Source organism: Molossus molossus, unplaced genomic scaffold (assembly GCF_014108415.1).
Source record: "Molossus molossus isolate mMolMol1 unplaced genomic scaffold, mMolMol1.p scaffold_m16_p_9, whole genome shotgun sequence".
In the NCBI taxonomy this organism is placed as follows: Eukaryota; Metazoa; Chordata; class Mammalia; order Chiroptera; family Molossidae; genus Molossus; species Molossus molossus.
Window position 1 is genome coordinate 108,645,049 of NW_023425403.1, and position 24,842 is coordinate 108,669,890.

The 24,842-nt window shown below is 53.2% G+C and overlaps 1 protein-coding gene across 2 annotated transcripts; it reads right to left on the reverse strand.

The window, feature by feature from the left end:
- Positions 1–3,409: 3,409 nt before the first annotated feature.
- On the reverse strand, positions 3,410–24,214 carry NHLRC3 (NHL repeat containing 3). 2 transcript variants are annotated; one of them, XM_036250542.1, is made up of 7 exons: positions 24,126–24,214; positions 23,313–23,465; positions 22,840–22,987; positions 15,020–15,220; positions 11,102–11,193; positions 7,794–7,906; positions 3,410–4,067 (listed from the first exon to the last, which is right to left on the reverse strand). In XM_036250542.1, the coding sequence occupies exons 1-7, from the start codon at positions 24,207–24,209 to the stop codon at positions 3,818–3,820; spliced, it is 1,041 nt and encodes a 346-aa protein (XP_036106435.1). In that variant the 5' UTR covers positions 24,210–24,214; the 3' UTR covers positions 3,410–3,817. The 2 variants fall into 2 exon arrangements, with proteins under 2 accessions (XP_036106435.1, XP_036106436.1); XM_036250543.1 differs by having other exon boundaries at positions 3,420–4,067; positions 15,020–15,166.
- Positions 24,215–24,842: the final 628 nt, after the last annotated feature.

The window sequence follows — 24,842 nt, forward strand, 5'->3', positions numbered from 1 at the left end:
AGCCACTCGATGTGTCCCTTTCACATCGATGTCTCTCTCTCTCTCTCTCTCTCTTCCTCTCTCTCCCTCCCACTCTATCTGTACAAAAAATGGAAAAATGTCCTCGGGTGAGGATAAAAAAAAAAAAAAAAGAAAATGTACTCTGTGTCTAAAGTTTTCCAAAATCCTGCTTGGCATAAATCAGTCCGAAGAGTGGTCAAACACTTCACTACATGCATACAATGTGCACCTCATTCAAACACTAAAATTAGACTCTTCTAGATAGTTTACTAGTAGCTTTCACAAATGTATAGATTATACAGTCATGGACCAAACATGCATTACCTACAGAGAACATGTTTCAGCGCTTGAACAAATACACAGGTGGACCTGGTGTGTGGAATGCAGTATCTTCTGTGAAATATTACAATATAATGCCATTTATTTATTTACTTATTTTTTATCCTCATCCAAGGACATTTTTTCCATTTTTGGTTCAGAGTGGGAGGGAGAAAGAGAGAGAAACATCAACGTGAAAGGGACACATCGAGTAGTTGCTACCTGCACGACCCAACCAGGGCCGGGGACAAACTGCAACTGAGGTACATGCCCCTAGTGGGAACCAAACCCAGGTCTCTCTGGACCACAGGCCGACACTCTAACCACTGAGCCAAACCAGCCAGGGCTAAAGCCATGTATTTAAAAGCATGCTGAAATATTTATTACATAGTTGGCAGGATTTTCATTTAGCAATTATAGTCTGTGCTAAAACGTTTCCAAAATTCATCTGGTACAGATGAATTCTCAGTGTTTAAAAAATGTGCAGCTCGTTAGATTTTGCTACTAGCATTTACGAATGGATTGGCTGTATGTCATGCATTACCTACTGATACACACATTACATACTGAGAATGTTTCACTCTTGAAGGAATACAGTTATACCTAGTGTGTGGAAGCTGCTATCACTTTGGATACATTATAATATAATGCCATTTACTAGGAGCACGTTGTAACGTTCCTCACATTATTAGTAAGAGTTTCATTTAGTATTTATAGTCTGTGCTTTAAACCGTTCACCAAAATTCAGCTTGGTACAAACTGCGTCTAAGAGTGAGCCAACGCTTGCCTACATTTACACAATGGGCATCACTGAATCACGGAAACTACTGGTGTAGACCGAGGCTGCCAGCTGCTTTTACAAATGTATCAATCATACTTCATATTGAAAACAAATATATGATTTACCGAATGGGCATACGTTTAACCGTGAAGGAGCACACAGGCGCGCCGGCCTTGGAATGCTGGTTTCTTCAGGGAAATATTAGGATATAATTAATGCCCCAGAGAAGATGCCTGCATTCCACTCACAGGTTGACCTGCATCTTTCTAGAAGTGAACCAGATCCTCAACGCGTGTCTCAGTGCATGCCGAAGCGCAGTCAGGACACCTGCCAATGCTACCAGCAGACTGTGCAGAACAGTCCAGGTTCAGTGTTCTAAGGAGCTTCGTATCGTGAAACTCGTAGTGAGGTGTTTGAACAATCTTAGAAGAGATTTGTATCAAGTGGGATTTTGATAAACTTTCCCTTTTTCTGAATAATAAATATTATTAGCATAGTTTTAGGTTACAAATGTATTGAGGAAAAGTACAGAGTTTCTATATACTCCCCTCCCCCACCAGGTTCCCTTAATTTTAACATCTTGCCTTGGTGTGGTACATTTATCACAACTGATGAGCCAATACTGATACATTATTATTAGCTAAATTCCATACTTCACATTTGGGTTTAGCACAGACTAGGTTTAGCTGTGTATTTCTTCAAACAGTGAAACATATTCCCATTAGGTAATGACTATATTAGTTTTTGACATAAGGTATAATCAGTACATTTATAAATGCTACTAGAAAATTCTGCACCCGTGCTGTTGCGTAGGATGAGAGAGCCTTCTTTTTCACAACCACACAGTATTCAATTGTGTGTATGTACTACAGCTTTCTTACCATTCGTCTACTGGTGGACACTTGGGCTGTTTCCAGATCTTAGCTATTGTAAATAGTGCTGCTATGAATATGGGGGTACACATATTCTTCCTGATTGGTGTTTCAGGCTTCTTAGGGTATATTCCTAGAAGTGGGATCACTGGGTCAAATGGAAGTTCAATTTTTAAATTTTTGAGGAAACACCATATTGTTTTCCATAGTGGCTGCACCGGTCTGCATTTCCACCAGCAGTGCACTAGAGTCCCCTTTTCTCCACACCCTCGCCAGCACTTGTTGTTTGATGATTTGTTGATGGCGGCCATTCTGACAGGAGTGAGGTGATACCTCGTAGTTGTTTTAATTTGCATCACTCTGATGATTAGTGACATTGAGCATTTTGCCAAATGTCTACTGTCATCTGTGTGTCCTCTTAGGATACGTTCTGATAAAAACAGCAGATGTGGAATTCAGGCAAACCTAGTTTCAGGTGAAGGGCAGCTTAGAAGGGCTTCACAATGGACTCGGCGCTTCCCTGCATTTCGATGGCACACGCGTCCCTACTGCACATGTGAGCCTCACGGCATCTCTGCAGGAGAGAGGACGACGACGTCGTGTCTCCCTGAAGGGAATGAAGGCGTGTGGGGGGGGCAGCGTCGCCGGTGGTGCAGGGACACGGACAGGGCTCCTGCTGGCCGTCCACCCTCTCACTGCACCGAGTTGGGACCACGCACAGAGCGACGAGCCCTGGAGTCCGGAAAGCAGGACCGCAGTCAGGAGGGGGCAGCCCGAGATGCCCGGTGTTTGACGCGATGGCAGTGACGGGCCGGAAGGGGGGCTGGGGAGGGGGAGGGTGACCCGAGCTCCACCGCGGCCAGGGGCTGTCTCTGCAGGAGCTGGGACAGACGCCGGGCGGGGAGGGTGTCTCAACGGGAAGCCCTGCTGACCGGCGGCGAGGAGTGCAGCAGACGGGCAGGGGCGGCTCCTGCAGGAGCTGGGCTCGGCCTCCCCACATGCATCGCTCTGCACTGTCTGAGGGGTCGGGGTCGGGGTGACAGTGCACGCTGGAGGGGAGACCAGGAGGCACCGCCTTCAGAGACGCGCAGCCACGTGCAGAGACCCTCTCAGCGAGGCCGCTGGTGCTGGCCGTTTCCTCCTCGTCTGGAGGTGAGGTCAGGTGTCTCGCGGGGGAAGGGCCGAAGCCAAGTGGGCTCCTCAGAGGAGCCACGAGCCACAGCCGCACCTCCTCCCGACTGCCTGCTCGGAGCGCGTCCCTCTCCTCCGCCGCGGGCTTCCGGGTCGGAGTCCACACTGACCCCTGCAGAGCCCCCCCCTTGCAGAGCCCCCATGCGTCTGCGCGTGCAGGCTGCTGCCCCACAGCCCACCGCGTGTGCCGCTGTCCCTGGGCGGGCGGCCAGCTGCTCGGACCCCGCGTTCCCGGGGCCTCGGTAATCGAGCCGTCGACCTGACCCTCAGCCGTCCCTTTGATACGATGTGAACAAACGGGAGGCTCGTGGTTCCTCGGGGACATGCGGTCAGCGGTCCTAAACGCCCTGTTTATTCCTGCACCCCCAGGATGACAACCACCAGGACAAATAACCAGGTTACACCTCTGTCCCTCCTTCTGGCCCCACTTCTTAGTTCCACTGGCTGCACTAAAACACCCTACGCGTTTACAAGCAAAGGGAAGCCGCAGCAATGGCATCATAACATCTAATCCTTCATGACGTAAAAGTAGGTTTTCTGATGCTACACCAGGTAAACAGTTTAAGATGAATTCCTGCACTGGACGCTGCTGCTGAGCACGTAACGGTGAGCAGAACCTGAACTTCCCCCCGAAAGATCTCCAGGGGGAACATCATCAGCGGAACGAAGGGAAGGAGCCTTCCAAAGGCACGTATTTCTGTACTTGCTTCGCTCCGATTTCCGCGACGTAGACGGCTCCGGTCTCTGCACTGACGTCCAGGAGATGGGGCAGGACCTGGTCCGCCAGCTGGATGGTGCTCACCACGGAGCAGGGGCCGAGGTCTCCCACCGGGGGCGCTGCCACCACCAGGAGCCTGCTGAGGTTCAGCTGGGCCACCACCAGGTACTTCCCGTCAGGGGTGAACCTACGGCGAAGACACTGCACAGTCAATTAAGGCAACGACCACTCAGCCCCCTTTCCCGGCATTCACCCCCACGCGCTGAGCAGACGCCCTGATGCGGAGGTTCCCGTCCCGGTGAGCTCATTGCCCTGTGGCCGGGAGGCACTCATAGCACATTCCACACACTCCCAACATGCCGACTGGTTCTTACCTGCCCTCCAGTAAGGTTACTGAAAACCTCACTCATCATGTCTCTCACACACACGGTATCCCCATGTGAACACGTCTCTCTCACACACACGCACAGTATCCCCATGTGAACACATCTCTCACACACACACAGTATCCCCATGTGAATACATCTCTCTCACACACACACAGTATCCCCATGTGAACACATCTCTCTCACACACACACAGTATCCCCATGTGAACATGTCTCACACACACACACACACACACAGTATCCCCATGTGAACACATCTCTCTCACACACACACACAGTATCCCCATGTGAACACATCTCTCACACACACACACAGTATCCCCATGTGAACACATCTCTCTCACACACACACACAGTATCCCCATGTGAACACATCTCTCTCACACACACACAGTATCCCCATGTGAACACATCTCTCTCACACACACACAGTATCCCCATGTGAACACATCTCTCACACACACACACACAGTATCCCCATGTGAACACATCTCTCACACACACACACAGTGTCCCCATGTGAACACATCTCTCTCACACACACACAGTATCCCCATGTGAACACATCTCTCACACACACACACAGTATCCCCATGTGAACACATCTCTCTCACACACACAGTATCCCCATGTGAACACATCTCTCACACACACACACAGTATCCCCATGTGAACACATCTCTCTCACACACACACACAGTATCCCCATGTGAACACATCTCTCACACACACACAGTATCCCCATGTGAACACATCTCTCTCACACACACACACAGTATCCCCATGTGAACACATCTCTCACACACACACACAGTATCCCCATGTGAACACATCTCTCTCACACACACACAGTATCCCCATGTGAACACATCTCTCACACACACACACACAGTATCCCCATGTGAACACATCTCTCACACACACACACAGTATCCCCATGTGAATACATCTCTCTCACACACACACAGTATCCCCATGTGAACATGTCTCACACACACACACACACAGTATCCCCATGTGAACACATCTCTCACACACACACAGTATCCCCATGTGAACACATCTCTCACACACACACACAGTATCCCCATGTGAATACATCTCTCTCACACACACACAGTATCCCCATGTGAACATGTCTCACACACACACACACACACAGTATCCCCATGTGAACACATCTCTCTCACACACACACAGTATCCCCATGTGAACACATCTCTCACACACACACACAGTATCCCCATGTGAATACATCTCTCTCACACACACACAGTATCCCCATGTGAACACATCTCTCACACACACACACAGTATCCCCATGTGAATACATCTCTCTCACACACACACAGTATCCCCATGTGAACACATCTCTCTCACACACACACAGTATCCCCATGTGAACACATCTCTCACACACACACACAGTATCCCCATGTGAATACATCTCTCTCACACACACACAGTATCCCCATGTGAACATGTCTCACACACACACACACACAGTATCCCCATGTGAACACATCTCTCTCACACACACACAGTATCCCCATGTGAACACATCTCTCACACACACACACAGTGTCCCCATGTGAATACATCTCTCTCACACACACACAGTATCCCCATGTGAACATGTCTCACACACACACACACAGTATCCCCATGTGAACACATCTCTCTCACACACACACAGTATCCCCATGTGAACACGTCTCTCACACACAGACACACACAGTCTCCCCATGTGAACACGTCTCTCACACACACACACAATCCCCATGTGAACACATCTCTCACACACACACACAGTATCCCCATGTGAACACGTCTCTCTCACACACACGCACAGTATCCCCATGTGAACACGTCTCTCTCACACACACGCACAGTATCCCCATGTGAACACGTCTCTCTCACACACACGCACAGTATCCCCATGTGAACACGTCTCTCACACACACATGCACACAGTATCCCCATGTGAATACATCTCTCTCACACACACACACACAGTATCCCCATGTGAACACATCTCTCTCACACACACACAGTATCCCCATGTGAACATGTCTCACACACACACACACAGTATCCCCATGTGAACACATCTCTCTCACACACACACAGTATCCCCATGTGAACACGTCTCTCACACACAGACACACACAGTCTCCCCATGTGAACACGTCTCTCACACACACACACAATCCCCATGTGAACACATCTCTCACACACACACACAGTATCCCCATGTGAACACGTCTCTCTCACACACACGCACAGTATCCCCATGTGAACACGTCTCTCTCACACACACGCACAGTATCCCCATGTGAACACGTCTCTCTCACACACACGCACAGTATCCCCATGTGAACACGTCTCTCACACACACATGCACACAGTATCCCCATGTGAATACATCTCTCTCACACACACACACACAGTATCCCCATGTGAACACATCTCTCTCACACACACACAGTATCCCCATGTGAACACATCTCTCTCACACACACACACAGTATCCCCATGTGAACACGTCTCTCACACACAGTGTCCCCATGTGAACACGTCTCTCACACACAGTATCCCCATGTGAACACGTCTCTCACACACAGAGACACACACACAGTATCCCCATGTGAACACGTCTCTCACACACACACACAATCCCCATGTTAACACATCTCTCACACACACAGTGTCCCCATGTGAACACGTCTCACAGACACACACACACGGCATTCCCACGTGAACACACACCGAGCTGCTGACTGGACGGACTAAACCATCCCTCGCTCCATGAACACTGGGTTCCCGGGTGCACACAGCGCTCTCGGAGCCAGGAACTCGGCAGTGAGCAAGGAACCCAGGCCCCTACTCTCTTCCTTCCCCAGCGGGAGAAGGACCAGTGAGCACAGACCCGCAGACGACCAGGGTCAGCGAGGCCGTGATAAAGCTCCAGGAGCCGAGGGGCGGTGGCCGGGGAAGGGAGTCACTTCACCGAGGGTAGGAGCAGGGCCACGGGCACAGGGGTCAGGAAAAGCAGGAGTCAGAAGGGTCAGAGAGAGGCCGGAATGAGTGCTGGAGGGTTCACTCAGAGAGGATTCTAAATGGACTCAATTCTATTAATGCGGAAACAAGAGATCTGTGATGGTGGCCGTAGCCGAAGATGAGCTTAAAAGAATTAAAAACCATTATTTGGTACTACACGAAATGAAAGTCATAAAGAATCAGTGTTAGGCTGCAGACTCAAGATTTCCTTTTCACTCTGTTTACAAATCCACAAACGCCTGTCAAGGGAACTCTCTAGGCGAGCCCAGCACAGATTCGGGCCGCACACTCGGAGGATGTAACCACCTGAACTTAAACTACGGTGACGTGATTCTGCAGGCTGGTTTCTCTCCCCTTTTCCCTGCTTAAAATTAACAATAAATACTTTAAACTTTCTGCTAGCTTTTCAGAGAACCTAACAAAAAGCCAATTAAACAACATTTTAAAATACAAAGAAACAATTACCTGACTGAAGAAGGTCCCTCTTCTGTGAAACAACTAGTCCATGCTCCTAACCACGCCCCCGTGTCTTTGTCAAATACTTGAACTCGTTTATTTCCTCGGTCAGCAACCCACACCTGAGAAACGGCAAACAGAACGTTACTGGAAACGAGCCGCATCACAATGAGGGAAGAGAGCAGGAGGACAGAGTGAACGTTCACTGTCATCAATGCACATATACGAACTGATTTAGTCCTTAGAGGTCCCCAAATAAGGTTTTCAAAAACCCCATTTTCAGACAGGAAATTAAAGTTCAGAAAGGTTAAAGTGCCTTGAGGCTGGAGAACCAGTAGGGTATCTGTCTCAACCCAAAGCCCGTCTGCTGCAGAGCATCTGAGTAGCTGGAACACGGGCTCCAATGGGCCGCGTCGACGCAGGGACCTGAAGCAGGGCGCTCACTCGTACCTCGAACCAGCGCCCATGTCACAGAGCCCGGCCAGCCTATCCATCCGCGGCAGGTGATGCACAGACAGGGGGAGCAGCGTGCTCCACGGAGCGTGGCCAGAGGACAGCCGGTGTCTTGGTGCTCACACACTGCGACACCCCAGCCCTCACCTGTGTCCACCCGGCGTGTCCACAGGGCGGACGCACTGAGAGCAGCCGGAGACGGAGCACAGAGGGAAGGCCAGCTGGCGGGCGGGTTGCACGAGGTCTGCACCTGGCGGCAGCTGGTGCTAAGGAAGTGCTGTTGGCCACAGGAAGGGCCATTCCGAATGACGTTTCGAGTGCTGTCCCTGATGTGCGCAGCCCGTGGCCGGCACACTCACAGCGACATCTTTTCAGTGACACATGGCTGGGGGTGCAGAGCCATGACGAGGGACTGAAGGGTGGTCCAACCCACCTGGCCTCTACCTCTCCCCGTCGGGATCTGCTGGGGCTGTGGATTCAGGGACTTCCTCAGGGTAACCTGACCACGTCTGTATCAACGTGTGTCAGTTTTGGTAGCAGTGAATTCACCTCCAGTCAGAACCCAAGATTCACTGCAGTACCTGAGACCAGCAGCGATGGCTGGAAAGGTCACTGACCTGGGGACCACGGCCTCAGGTTAGAGGCCGAAGAGGAAACAGTTCAGTCCTAGGAGCGGGACTAGACGTGCAGAGCTAACTGATTTCCCGTCTCTGTCGTACCAGAGCATGTCTATGGAATGACCTCCAAGTCCTCCCAAAACAGCATTCCCGCCCCGGTACCTGACCTGGGCTTGAAGTACGGCCGGCTCAGAAACGTGCCCGTTGTCCCCGGACAGCAGTCAGTTCCAACTTCCTAGCTCCCAGTTACGACACAAAGCTCACATGCTCAGTTACCTTCCTACGACGGGAAGTACTTGCAGACTTTATGCTCCAAACATTCTTATTCTGTCAACACAGGAGGCCCAAGCGTAGCCGAAGGCTGCTCGCTGAGCGCAGAGCTGGAGTGGGGGTGCAACCTTCCAGCGGCCTGCGGCAAGGCCGTCGGATGGCCGCCGTGCGCCCAGCCAGCCGGTCACGGCAGACGTGCGCGGGGCGGGACGGCGCCGGGCACTGAGTCACAGGGAGGGCTTCACGCCGGCCTCACCCTGCTGGGGAGACAGCTACACGCCCCACCCGTCATGGCTGCTACAGGGAAGTACGGGCTCCTGCGGGGTTTGGCCACAGAAAGGCAACCCGGAACAAGCACCATGCACGTGTGAAGGTGCGAACAGCAACAGAGCCGTGATCTGCTGGCGGGAGCCCTCCAAGTGCAGACGGGAGGAACAGGTGGGCCACAGCCTCCGAGACTGACCTCTTCTATCTTTTTGATCAATGCATTCTAGAAGCGACTTGTTTGGATCTAGAATTCAAACTATATTTAAATACAGCAGTTGTCCTACTAGGAGAGAAACTCTTAAAAAAGATCAGGTAAAGGAGACAGAAAATGGCGGCGGAGTGAACGGAGCTACACAGACCGTCTCCCAGAACCAAACTGGAATTACAACTATAACACAGACAAATCGACGGGAAAAACCAACAGAAAAGCAGCTTGCGAGGACCAGACAACGAGGGACACCGACTCCATCCCGGGAGGCTTGCGAAGGCGCGAGACGGGGCTGGGAGCCCACGGTCGGCAGCTCGGCAGCGGCCTCAGCTGGGAGCGGCGCCCTCGGGTCACACTCCCAGGCGGCCCCACAGCGCAGCCGGGACAGAGGCTGAAACAGCCACAGCCACTCACCTTGGGCTCCGGCAGAGGGAGGGCGGACTGGACTGGAGCTGTGTCGGGACACTCGGGGTTTGGAGGGCGCTCGGAGCTTTGGCTGAGTGCAGCCACTCAGGACGGTGGCCACATTGCTCCTTCCCAGGGCTCTGGGGAGAGGCAGCAGCCCCTCCCTCGGAGATCCAACCCCACCCTGTGGGCCATTGAAGTGCTAAGTGAGGCTCATTAACAACCAGCATCTGCCCCACCCTCATGAAAGCCCCTTGGCTGAGCACCAGAGGGAGTTTTTCAATCAACTGGCAACCCAAAACTCATCAAGTAACCTAGACTGCTAGCCTCCAGGCAAAAAGCTAGAGGATAACAGTACGTTTCCTGGGCTGGCAACTTTAACCAGCAAAGTAAGACTTGACAGTGGTGTTCAACGTGGGTCCTCCCTCGCTCATCTAAACACAGGAGAGGAGCCACAAAGAGCAGAACACCAACACCCACAGGGAGAACTTGACAGGCTCCAAAGCCCTCAGTGATAGCCAAAATGGTGAAACACAGAAACAGAAGCCAAATGAAAGAGCAAGAAACCTCCACCGAAGATGAGATCAATGTGGAGCAATTAGGCATGTTAACAGAGCTAGAATTCAGAGCCATGATCTTGAGGAAGCTAAACAGCATGAGTAAGGACATAGAGACACTGAAAATAAGCCAAATGGAAATTAAAAACCAACAAGAAGAGATAAAAAATGACATATCCGAAATAAAAAAGATCAGGTAACTTCCTTTGCATTCAGTTCCATTGTCTGCTCCTTCTGGCCGTCACGTGAATAGGAACCTATTAGGCTGGTTTTTAATATTAGGAAACTTTCATTATAGGACTCAAACGTCTATAAGAGAGTACGCCGGGTGTACCCAACCCAGAGTATTGTCCAGACACAAGCACACACATGCACTGACACGGAGGCACACCGATGTCCAGACACACAGAAACACATGCACGGACACACACACTGGATGTCCAGACAGGCACAGGTGCACTAAGATCTGTGTGTACAAACCCAGACACACATGCAGACACACGGACAAACACATCCAGAGACAATGACGCTGTATTTTACCCGACCAGACGAGTCGACGGTGACGCTGTGCGGTATGCTGAACTGTGCAGGCCCTGTCCCATTTTCTCCGTGCAACCAAAGCATCATGAGATCTGTAAACGTAAACATACACAGAGAGCGTCTCATACATTTGCATGTTGTGTTTTATCACAGGATGCAGACGAACTTTTTCAGTGATGACCCATCCCTTGCTTTTTGTTCACATACCTATTTGCCTAATTCTTATGCTTTACAAAAAAACCCCTCCTGTTTCAGTTAATCAACTTCTTTAATGATTACCTCGTGAATTTTTATCACTCAAATCACTGTTTAAGGTCCATGTCAACCTCCTCCTGAATCCAGTTCCCCAGCCGACCACGCTGCTGCCTGCTGTCGGCACCCTTTGAGCGCACACGCTCACGCTGTGCTCCAGTCCCCCGCCGCCCTGCAGTGGGTTCCACGCTGGCCCCTGCAGAGGTGTGTCCCAGCACCCTCTGAGCACACGCTCATGCTGTGCTCCAGTCACCCGCCGCCCTGCAGTGGGTAGTGGGTTCCACGCTGGCCCCTGCAGAGGTGTGTCCGAGCACCCTCTGAGCACACGCTCACGCTGTGCTCCAGTCCCCCGCCGCCCTGCAGTGGGTTCCACGCTGCCCCTGCAGAGGTGTGTCCCAGCACCCTCTGAGCACACGCTCACGCTGTGCTCCAGTCCCCCGCCGCCCTGCAGTGGGTTCCACGCTGCCCCTGCAGAGGTGTGTCCCAGCACCCTCTGAGCGCACGCTCACGCTGTGCTCCAGTCCCCCGCCGCCCTGCAGTGGGTTCCACGCTGGCCCCTGCAGAGGTGTGTCCCAGCACCCTCTGAGCGCACACGCTCACGCTGTGCTCCAGTCCCCCGCCGCCCTGCAGTGGGTTCCACGCTGGCCCCTGCAGAGGTGTGTCCCAGCACCCTCTGAGCGCACACGCTCACGCTGTGCTCCAGTCCCCCGCCGCCCTGCAGTGGGTTCCACGCTGCCCCTGCAGAGGTGTGTCCCAGCACCCTCTGAGCACACGCTCACGCTGTGCTCCAGTCCCCCGCCGCCCTGCAGTGGGTTCCACGCTGCCCCTGCAGAGGTGTGTCCCAGCACCCTCTGAGCGCACGCTCACGCTGTGCTCCAGTCCCCCGCCGCCCTGCAGTGGGTTCCACGCTGGCCCCTGCAGAGGTGTGTCCCAGCACCCTCTGAGCGCACACGCTCACGCTGTGCTCCAGTCCCCCGCCGCCCTGCAGTGGGTTCCACGCTGGCCCCTGCAGAGGTGTGTCCCAGCACCCTCTGAGCGCACACGCTCACGCTGTGCTCCAGTCCCCCGCCGCCCTGCAGTGGGTTCCACGCTGCCCCTGCAGAGGTGTGTCCCAGCACCCTCTGAGCACACGCTCACGCTGTGCTCCAGTCCCCCGCCGCCCTGCAGTGGGTTCCACGCTGGCCCCTGCAGAGGTGTGTCCCAGCACCCTCTGAGCGCACACGCTCACGCTGTGCTCCAGTCCCCCGCCGCCCTGCAGTGGGTTCCACGCTGGCCCCTGCAGAGGTGTGTCCCAGCACCCTCTGAGCGCACACACTCACGCTGTGCTCCAGTCCCCCGCCGCCCTGCAGTGGGTTCCACGCTGCCCCTGCAGAGGTGTGTCCCAGCACCCTCTGAGCGCACGCTCACGCTGTGCTCCAGTCCCCCGCCGCCCTGCAGTGGGTTCCACGCTGCCCCTGCAGAGGTGTGTCCCAGCACCCTCTAAGCACACACTCACGCTGTGCTCCAGTCCCCCGCCGCCCTGCAGTGGGTTCCACGCTGGCCCCTGCAGAGGTGTGTCCCAGCACCCTCTGAGCGCACATGCTCACGCTGTGCTCCAGTCCCCCGCCGCCCTGCAGTGGGTTCCACGCTGCCCCTGCAGAGGTGTGTCCCAGCACCCTCTGAGCGCACGCTCACGCTGTGCTCCAGTCCCCCGCCGCCCTGCAGTGGGTTCCACGCTGGCCCCTGCAGAGGTGTGTCTGAGCACCAACCTCCAGAACCCACGAACGTGACCGCGCAGGAGCGGGGTCTCAGCAGACACAGGTACGCTGGGAACTGTGACAAGAGGATCCTGGATTTGGGGGGGTCTTGAATCCAGTGATCTTACACTGCGGACAGAGGCAGAGCCCGGGCGATGCTGCCCAGGTCAGGAGTGTCTGCGGCCACCAGGCTGGACAGGCGAGGACGCTCCCCCGGGGCCCCTCGTCCAGACTTCCGGCTCCAGAGCCAGGCCAGGGACTGCTGTCCAGGCCCAGCCGGGCGATTCGCTGCGGCATCCACGTCCACCTTGCCTCCTGAATTCGCTTACTTCCTTCTTCCATAGAAATTTCTGGGTTCCTACTTTATCCCCCCTCACCTTCCTTCACTGTCTGCCACCGGATTCAGTGACGGGGTGGTGACTGCACAGCGCCCCGTGACGGAGCTTCCAGCAAATACGCTGACACAGTGCTGTGCTGTGAGCACTCTCCTTCGGTAACATCACCTTTCTAAACACTGCAAAGACACTTTTTTCCTTTACTTTTCTTAGTTATTGAATTTTCTAGAGAGAGAAAGGGGCAGGAGCATCTAATTATTGTTCCATTTCTTTATGCATTCACTGGTTGCGTCTTGTATGAGCCTTGCTGGGGACTGAATCTGCAACCTTGGGGTATTGGGACAACGGTCCAAGTAACCGAGCTACCGGCCAGGGCCACAGACTCTTTACAGGCTGACTGTGGAGTTACACCTGTAGACAAACTGGAGGACAGGCTGTTCTGTAACAAGGCCGCTGCCAGCCACGGGCTGGTCGGGCACAGAACAGAGGAGGTTCTCTGGAATCCGAGCCTGTCGGGTCCACCCTCTCCCCCGCCTGGAGGCAGGCAGCTCCCTCCCATGGCAAGCTTGCGAGGCCTTCCTCCCAGTAGCCCTAGTTCACGCCGCCCTGTTCCCTATCATCCTCAGCAGCTAAGTGTGCAGCTGGGAGGCCACCCACACCATCGGCTGCCTCCCTGGGCGGAGCCCCTAAGCGACTTCCCTCTATAAACTCTGGATGCGGTGCTGGGTGTCGGCCTCTGGTCTGGTTTCCTGGCCCTGGTTAGATCCCAGCATAAGCTCTCGAGGACGTTCCGAACCTCCTTTCCTGCATGACGGGCACCTGGAGGTCCTCCTGCAGACCGGGCGCAGGGCAGTGAGCACTGCTCCTGTCCACTCCTCCCTCCCGTCAGACCAGGTCAGCGCAAGACCTTCTTCCTTCTCGACTGTCCATCCTCCCCTCCCGTCAGACCAGGTCAGTACAAGACCTTCTTCCTTCTCGACTGTCCACTCCTCCCCTCCCGTCAGACCAGTCAGTGCAAGACCTTCTTCCTTCTCGACTGTCCACTCCTCCCTCCCGTCAGACCAGGTCAGTGCAAGACCTTCTTCCTTCTCGACTGTCCACTCCTCCAGTCAACTGGTTTCTCCTCGTGTCTTGTGCTACCATGTTACTAGTCTTACTAGCGATCGGTACCACCGAGGAGCATCTGTCTGCCATCTGTCACAGACCTGCAGCGGCCACACTGCTGCCGGCGCAGAGCAGGGGTTCAGTACGACGCCTGGGATCGAGCACCCTGCACGGTGCCTCGGCTCTGGAGGGCCAGCCCTCGGCCCCGCAGCCCTGACTGCGCGGAACAGCCGCTCATCTCTCCAGCCCACAGCCCACTGCCAGTGCTCGGACTGCCTCCCGGTCATGTCCAGGGAAACACCCCGCTGGCAGCGAGGAATAAGCAAATCTCTAGAACCATTTACTTCTGCCACCCAACGTCTGGTCTGATACACTTGAGCCCTTACAGATTCGTATTCAACAGTTATATCATTATACGAAATACCAAACGAATTAAATCCCACTTACTAAATAATGTTCTTATACAATATGTAGAAAATTAAGCCACGTACCTTGGGACAACTTGATCAATCTGTTATTCAAGCCTCCGTCTCCGTCCACAATGTAAAGATCTCCCGTGTCCTCCACATACAGCTCTGCAGGGCTATCAAACTGCAGTGGATTCAAGCCAGTGCCTCTCTTGCCTGGGGTACCCACGACTTGAACGAGATCACCAAAGGAATTATACTTTTTAACAGTGTGACCAAAGGACCCTACAAAGACAGGCATGCACGTTTCACAACACAACCTCGGTGCGGATGTTCACGTTTGTCAGGTACAGCTGACCCCTGAACAACGGGGTGGGGCGAGGCCGTCAGAAGCACTGGCCCCTGCAGTTGAAAATCACAGACGACTTTTCTGTTGTCAATCCTCCCCTGCGGGCATTTTTCCTGATTCTTTTAGAGAGAGTGAGAGGGAGGGACGGGGAGAGAGAGAGAAATATCGATGTGAGAGAGACACATCGACTGGTTGCCTCCCACATGTGCCCCGACCAGGGCCAGGGATCGAACCTGCAACCCAGGTAAATGCCCTTAACTGGGAATCGAACCTGCGGCCCAACTGAGCCACACTGGCCAGGGCTCACATATAACTTTTAACACCCCAAAAACTTAATTACTAATATTCTGCTGCTGACCGGCACTTATTGATTACATAAACAGTCAATTAACACACATTTTGTATGTTATACGTATTTTGTATGTTATAGATATTCTTATACACTGTGTTCTTATAATAAAGTAAGCTAAAGAAACAAAAGTGGACCCCGGCCAGTGTGGCTCAGTTGGTTGAAGTGTTGTTCCGTGCCCTGAAGGGTCACAGGTTTGGTTCCTGGTCGGGGCACATACCTGGGTTGTGGCACAATTCCGACTGGGGTACATATGGGAGGCAACCGATCAATGTTTCTCTCTCATCAATGTTTATCTATCTCTCCCTCTCCCTTCCTCTCTAAAATCAATGAAAACACATCCTCAGGTGAGGATAGAAAGAACTGTATTAAAGAAAAATAATACTCTTAAGAAAATCATAAGAAAGAGAAGGTACATTTATAGTATTTATTGAAAAATAAAACCCACTTGTAAGTGGACCCACCCAGTTCAAACCCATGTTGTTCAAGGGCCACTGTAAGCTGAGAGCAGAAATCTGGTAGAATTAAACAGTAATAAAAGAAGTTAACAGGCTCAGATAATTAAATGTTGTATTTGACCAGCAATTGAGCTTCCTCATTAGTTTTGGCCAAATCTATCCATGAAGTAAAATCTCAGGTCCCTCAAAATAAGTAAACTCAAACAAATAAAAAAAAAAATATTGACTCCTTGTACAGAAAGCTTATATTAAATTATTAGCATACTATTTCCCACTTTAATTTTATGAGCTGCAGTGAGCATTACTTGTAAAAGGAAATCAAGATGGAATTGGGAAATGATTTGTATTTGAAAACTGTCATCTCGCTCATTTATGTGCAGGTCTTAAATTTCAGTAGGTCAACAAAAAAGTTATCTGTAATAAAGATTTTTGGCCCGGCCGGTGTGGCTCAGTGGTTGAGCATCGACCCTACTCCAAGAGGTCGCCAGTTCGATTCCCGGTCAGGGCACATGCCCAGGTTGTGGGCCCATCCCCAGTGGGGGGCGTGCAGGAGGCGGCCAATCGATGTTCTCTCTCATCCATGTTTCTTCTCTCTCTCTCTCTCTGTCTCTCTCCCTTCCTCTCTCTCTAAAATCTATAAAGGAAAAAAAAAAGAGATTTTTGTTTTTAAAGTACATTTTCTCTTAGTGGAAACAAATTCAAAATTCAACTCATTAACTTTCTTTCCTAAAAAGGGACTCAATCTTTCCAAGTCACTAGGACCATGTCTTCTCACTTACATGAAAGTCTTGCTGAGTTACGATGACCTCACACGCAAAGAATAAGGAACATTAATGAGAAGGAAAACCAGACGGCAGCGGACAGAAGTCAAGCTGGGGGCAAACGGGACCAGAGCACCTGCCAGTCGTCTGAAAGGTGACTGGACACACTGAGCCCACTGCAAAGAGCGAGTCAGCTCACATTACAAGTCTATGCTGAAAATCGTATTTATTACTATATCTGATCTGGAGGCTTGAGCTAAAGTTTGTAGCAATAATAAGAGAACAAAAGATATTTTTTTTATTCCTCACCCGAGGATATTTTTACATTTATCTTCAGATACAGCAGGAGGAAGAAAGGGAGGAAGAGAGAGAAACATCAATGTGATTGACTGGTTGCCTCCTGCACAGCCCTAGTGGGCTGGGGACGAATCGCAACCCAGAATCGAACCCAGGACTCTCTGGTCCGCAGGCCAACACTCTAACCGCTGAGTCAAACTGGCCAGGGCAAGAACAAAAGATTTTTAAAGAAAGCAAACTCCACAAAGTTTCAAAAGAATTTGCAAAAGAGGTAAAATACCAGTAAAAGATGTTTTGAAAAGGCTCACTGCAGTCATGTTTCTATTAAAGGGAGTCCATTCCTCTGACAAATGAGAAGGAATATGAGACTGTCTTCAGAGCCGGACAGGAAGAGCAAACCACAGTGGAAAGAATGAAAGACACGGTGTTCTTTCTAGTGGGGAATCTGAATTATTTTACAAAAATATATCACATGAATGGAATGAATTAAAAAGTAAAGGTCTTTAACAGTGAATCGTTAAAAACAGGAAAAATAGCCAAATTTCATGGCAATGAACTCAGGGGTAACCTAGTATTTTTTGGTTTAAACATATCTTACAATCCCAAAATACATCGTGAAATCAACAGTCATTAGCTGAGGCTCAGAAATGTTTTGGGTTCTGAGAACAAACGTGATAATGGCAATTCTTATAGAACTGAGACCTGACCAATCCCCAGACGGTATCTGACCGGGCCAGACTGGGAGAAGGGTGTCCTTCAGGCCGTGAGCGGAACTGGTCACAGCACATGGCACACTGGCCCGACGCCGTTCCTTCCGGGATGAGGCGGCCCGGCACTGCCTCGCCCTGGGCCTCAGCACCTGCGGCAGCTGCCTCGGACGCTCACTTCCACAGCTGTGCCCACTGTTCCCAGCACACGCTGCTACAAACATCCCACGGAAGGAAGGTTTCAGACACGTGGCAGTCAGTAGGACTGCGGAAGTGCTGACACCAGAAGTTTCCATAAATTTCGCAACTTGGAAACAAAGCAGCTCCAGTTCTTGAGCACCGTCTCTTTGGAAAGGAAACTGACAGGGGAGGAGAGGCCGGACTCCGGGCGAGCGCCGGGGTGCCGTCCTGGTGGGCTTCGCGCCGTCAGGGCCCTGCTCCATGAGCACAGCAGCTGGGGCTCGAAGGGACAGTCCAGGGGAGCCCAGAGCGGAGCCGGGGGAAGTCGTGCCGCCTCCTCCCGGGACCACGCTGAGTCACAACTAAGATACTGGCCAATCAACCAAAACGCACTGAAGACGCCTCATGACCAAGGCTTACAGCAGACACAAGGAGACCGGGGGAGTGCAGAGACGAGGGTCTGCGCCCCTGAGCAGCGGCTGAGAATCTGCAGGGTGTCTCAGCCGCAGAGGCCCCCCAAGGAGCGAGGGTCTCAGATCACGCCGGACGCCCCAGCATGGAGCACCGCAGCCAGGGCGAGGAGCCCATGTAACACGTGGTGTGAAAATCAGCAAGGCTCTGTCCAGCAGGTGCCCCTTTAGACCAGCACACAGCAGCTCCTTCCCGGCCTGACCAGGCTGACTGCAGCCGAGTCGTGGGAGGAAAGACTGGGCTGTGTGGCTGGGGAGAGGGCGGAAAGGACAACCGCCAGGCCCTCCTACCCTGCCCACGGACACCACCTCCTGGGCCTCCCCTTCCCTCCACATGGCGTCAGCCTGGGTGACGCAGCCGTCGTGTCCCCCCCTCCCCCACCTGGCAGAGCTGCCCAGCAGGGCTCCCACCCCGCCCACGGACACCACCTCCCCGGGCCTCCCCTTCCCTCCACGTGGCGTCAGCCTGGGTGACGCGACAGTCCCACCCCCGACCTGGCCGAGCTGCCCAGCAGGGCTCCCACCTGCAGAGCAGTCAGCTCTGGGCCCCGGCACAGTCTGGGAGGACTGAGGGAGTGTCACCGAGTGTGCAGTTCATTCCCACGAGCCTGCCTGGAGCCACCACGAGACCCACTAGCCAGTGGCCCAGCCCTGCCGAGCTCGGGCTTTCAAGAAGGTCTGTCCAGAGTCGGGAAGCAGCTGAGTCTGCGGCCCGGGGGCGGGACCGTTACAGCCCTGCTTGCCTGATGGGCACACTGACCCTGGGCAGAGCCCTTCCTTCACAGGCCAAGCTGTTCTGCTGGGGCCTGATGAACTCTGCTAGCCTCACTGTGACACTCTGAGACTTCACCCCACTACGGAGGTCTCTGGGCACTTGGCAGGTGGCAGCTGGCCTTGGTGCACCCGAAGTTTAATGAGTGGCCTCAGACCTGGCACTGGCAGCGAGTTTGACTCCGTTTCAATCTGGTGAATGACACTTGCCCCTACCTGGTGACTCACTGGGAAGCCACAAGTACCTTGTGCACAGCCCGAGGCCTGGCCCGTGACTGAGCCTAACAGGCGGTGGCAGGTGGGGGTGGAGCTCAGGCGTCTCGGCCTTCTGCTGACCTACCCCAGGCTCGGTGCCGGTGGCAGCCAGCTGGGTGCACACCTTGGCCCTTCCCACACCTACCAAGGCCCAACAGAGGCAGCCACAGACAATGGATTGCTTTGTGCCTCTAAACAGGTAGCCCAGGGCCAGTCACAGGGAGCGTCTGACATCAACCTGCACCAGAGTCCCTCCCGAGAGGCCCATACACCCCGTGGCGGGTTTCACAGCACATCAGAGTGGGACCCGATTGGCTCCATAAGTGGCATGGCGAAAGGAGATGTCTGCAAGCACCAGACCCCGCCGGGCAAGGTGTGCTTCACGTGGTCAGCACCGGTGCGGGAATCCATACACTGCGGTACCAGTGGAGCCGCACAGTCGGGCGCCCTGGGGCTGACCCCACACAGAGGGGCAACAGCACCCAGACTCAGCCACAGCAGGAGGGCTCTCATAACCCGTACACGGGACAGCCTGGCACGCTCTGCTGGGCGGCCAGGAAGGAGCCACTGGGTCCACTGGGCCCGCTGCGCACGGCGCCGCAGCAAGGCCGGGACACGGCAGATCCCCCCACACCGACGCCGACACAGGGAGGCCACACGGGGAGACCGAGAAACATGCTCCAAGTGAAGGAACAGGAGAAAGCCCCAGAACAGATGAACAAATCACATGCAGGCAGGCAGGCAGGCTCACATGCAGAGTACAGAACAGTGGCTGCAAAGATGCTCGAGGAGCCCAGGGAAAGGATGGTGGATCAGGGGGAGCGGCAGCAAGGACACAGGGAACACAAAAAGGACCCGGTCAGAAATGGAGCACACAGGGTCTGAAATGGAGAATACAGGAGAAGGAATCAACAGTAGCTTAGATGAAGCAGAGCGTCGAATCAATGATTTGGAAGATGAGGTAACAAAAGCTACCCAATCAGAGTATTAAAAGGAAAAAATAATTTTAAAGAAATGAGGATAGTGTAAGGGACCTCTGGGACAACATGAAGTGTAACATCACCTACCTCACAGGAGTACCAGGAGAAGAAAAGAGAACAAGGGATTGGGAAATTATTTGAAGAAATGACTGAAAACTTCCTTAGCCTGGTGAGGTAAAAGGACACGTCCAGGGAATGTGGACGAAGCCACAGAGGCCCACACTGATACACCTCAGGTTAACATGGCAAAGGTTAGAAACAAAGAGTGAATCTTAAAAGGAACAAGAGAAACACAGTCCCCTGCAAGGGAACGCCCAAAAGAATGTCGGCTGATGGAACACTTCAGGCCAGAAGGAACTGAAACAAAATACTCAGTGATGAAAGGCAAGGATCTACAACCAAGGCTAGTCTTCCAGCAAGGCTACCATTTAAAATTCAAGGAGAGCCCTGGCCGGTTTGGCTCAGTGGTTAGAGAGTTGGCCCATGGACTGAGGGGTATGTACCAAGGGCATGTACCTGGCTTGCAGATTCGATTCCCAGCCCTGGTCGGGGGAGTGCAGGAAACAACCTTAATCGATGTGTCTCTCTCACATCAATGTTTCTCTCTCTCTCCCTTCCTTCCACTCTCTCTAAAAATCAAAGGAAAAAATATCCTTGCGTGAAAATTAACAAAAAAGAAAAAAATAACTCGAAATAAATTCAGGACTTACAGGCAAAACTCAAAACCATAAAACTGCCACAAGAAAACATAGGCAGTACAATCTCAGACATTTCTCTTAGCAATATTTTTTCTGATACATCTCCTCAGGCAAGGGAAAGAAAAGAAAAATAAACAACTGGGACTCCATCAACTAAAAAAGTTCTTGCAAAGCAAAGGAAACCATCATGAAAAGAAAAAGACAACCCTGAATGGAAGACATTAGTCTATGACACATCTAATATGGGGTTAATGTCCAAAATTTAAAAAGAACTCATATTACTCCACACCAAGAAAACAAACACTCCAATTAAAAAATGGGTAGAGGGCCTGAACAGATACATCTCCAAAGAAGACATACAGATGGCCAATAGACATGAAAAGACGGTCAAGGTCACTAATCATCAGATAAATGCAAATTAAAACCACAAGGAGATATCACCTCAAACCTGTTAGAATGGCTATCAATAAATCCCCAAAGAAGTGTTGGTGAGGATGTGGAGAAAAGGGGTCCCTCATGCACTGCTGGTAGGAATGCAGACCTATTCAGCCACTATGGAAAACAGAATAGAGGCTTCTCAAAAAATTAAAGATGGAACTTCTTTTATGACCCAGTGATTCTAACTGGTTACTTATCCATCCAAAGAAACCCAAAAAACGTATTCAAAAGAATATGTGCACCCCTGTGTTCATTGCAGTGTTCTTTACAATAGTCAAGATATGAGAGCAACCCAGATGCCCATCAATAGACATTGATAAAATGTCTATTAATAAAAAAGCTGTGGTACATATACAATAAAGTATTACTTGGCCATAAAAAGAAAAGAGAATGAAATTGTACCATTTGCAAAAGCATGAGTGGACCTAGAGAGTGTTAGGTTCAGTAAAATAAGTCAGTCAGGGAAAGATAGATACCGTATGATTTCACTTATACAGGGGTTGGCAAAAGTAGGTTTACAGTTGTGAGTACCATTCCTTTGCATTTAGTAAAGTTATTGCAATAATCACAACCTGCATGTCTTTTTCCATAGAACTGTAAACCTACTTTTGCCTGACCCTCTCCGGGGAATCTAAGGAACAAAATACAGGAAGAAACAAAACTGAAGCAGATGCACAGACACAGAGACTGGACTGGTGACTGCCGGAGGGGAGGGGCTGGGGGCTGTGAAGGAGGCGAAGGGATTCAGCACACTGGTAGCTCCGGAGCAGTCAAGGGGACGGAAAGTGCAGCACTGGGAAGAGTCACTAGTGTCACGGTAACTATGCAGGCGCCAGGTGGATACTGGGAATATCAGGGTGGATACTTTGTAACGTGATGACTGTCTAATCGCTGTGCTCTACACCGGAAATCAATACAAAGTAATACTAAAAGTAAACTGTAATTGAAAAATTAAAATGTAAATTAAAAAAAGGCTCTTATGAAGTTAAAGGAAAGATCCTAATAATGATAGCCTCTTTGTTAAGTGTCTTAATTCCACAGAACTACAATATATTTTTAAAAATAAGTGACTTCGTGAATCATTAAAGAAACAATTAGGACCAGCAATGCTGATTTTTAAAACGTACAAGCAAGAACATGGGAAAATATATAGTTTCAGCAAGATAATTTAATAGACTGTAGTACACATACCACTTCCTACGTCCGTGATCCAGATGGACTGTTCCTGCGGTGTACTGGTTGCAAACATGCCATGAGGTGTGTCAACGGTGTCATTCCAACCTCGTAGGAAATATCCATCCTCTGTGAACACTAACACCTTTGGGATGTTATCTCCTCTCTGAAGGTACACAAAAGTAACTGCTTAGATATGCTCAGTTTTAAGGAACTAATCTTTATTTTTGCAGAGAGAAGCAAAAATGAAGGTTCATTGAGGAACTTAGTAATGTTTAAAGGCCCAGGAATTTAGTAATATTCGATACTGTGTTCAAAACTTAATATTAACACCTATGAAATTCGAAGTCACACAGTCCCTTGAAAGCAATTCAAAAAACAAATTCCGTCACTGGTGTGACGTACACATGTATGGTGACTTGGCGCAGTACGTAAAAGAGGCTGATGCTTCCTCTGGGCTCATGTGCCTAAAAAAACCCAAAGTTACTGACCTGGGCGACGTAAACCAGCCCGTTCAGGGAGTCCACTGCAACACAGAACGTCGTGCCGGTGAAGTGCTCCGGGTGCGTGGGCCACCCCACATCCAGCCTGTACAGAACCTCCTCCGTTCTCCGGGGAATTCGGAAAGCAAACTCCTGTAACACCTTAGACGAAGCCAGAGGTGCAGCGTCAGTTCCCGGTCCAGGTCGAGAAGGCCTCTTTCTGCGCGTGACCGGAACCCCGACAGAGGGCAGCGAGGCCTGGGCAGGGATGACCGGACACGCGCCAAGACCGCGGCGACCGCAACACACCCCCGCGCCGCTCCCTCCTCTCGGGGTGCCGGGGTGCCAGGCCTGCCGCACCTCGTGCTGCGTCCTCGGCCGCCTCGGAGACCGCACTTTCGGGTCCCATCACGTTCGCAAGCGCGTGTCTGTCTCCTGGCCCAAGAGGCCGGCCGCGCGTGGCAGGAAGCCCGACGTGCGCGCCCCGCGAGGGGGGACAGGTGTTCTGGGCCGGTCTCACGCGGGCTGGTTACGGTCCGCGCAGTCGTGCGGTTCTGAGCATGACGGGCTTATCGGGGTGCAGGTGGAGGAGAAAGTAACACACGCACACGCGCGCGCACTGCTCCCCCTCTGTCCCGGCGACCAGCTCGCACGCGCCGTCCAGGGCCCGCATCGCCCCGGCGCGGCCCCAGCGGGGGAGCCCCGAAGTCCGGACCCCGCCAAGGCCCCGCCTCGGGGCTGCTCCGCCCGCGCGCCCCGCCCGCCAGCGCCCGCGGAGCAGCGCCGTCCACCCGAGCCGCACGGCCGCGCTCGCCCACTCACCCGACAGCCGGAAAAGCGCGAACGCAGAACCAGCAGAGCGAGAAACAAGCCCGCGCCGCCGGCCCAGAGCCAGAGCCTCGCCATGACGACACCGGAAGTGCGACGCGGGGCGCCACGGACGGCGCGCGACCCCGGCGCACGCGCCTCCTGGCGGCCGCGGCCTCGGGGCGGAAGCGGCGGCGGCACCTGCCCTCCGACGGCGCGCGGGGCGGGGCGGAGCGACGCGGGCGCCCGCTGCGGCCCCAGAGCGTGCCCGCGCCCCGCCCCGTCACGTGCCCCCGGGCTGACCCCGGCCCAGCCCTGCCCCGCCCCTCGGGAGCGGTCCTTCGCCGAGGACGCCTGTCCGCCAGGACGAGGGCGCCCGGCGCGGTGCCGTAACCCCGCCGCGCTCCGTGCTCGCAGTTCGGACGGGCCCCGCGAAGCCGGCACGCGCCGGCCCGAGCAGAGGGCGTGGGCCTCCGGACCGGCTCCCAGGCTCCGCGGCGGGGGCGGCCGCGCGCGGCTCCGCGGGACTCAGGCACTCGGCGCGGATACCTATGTTCCCACACGAGGACCCGCCGCGGGCTTTCAGGAAAGAGCGGCCTAGACGAGCGGCGCCGCGTCGGGGGCAGCGGGCGCGCCGGGCTTCCCTGAAGGCCGAGCCGGCGGAGCCCGACCGCGGAGGGCGCCTGGTGCCGCCGCGCGTCCCGAGCCCCCGCCCGGGCCGTGCCCCCGTCG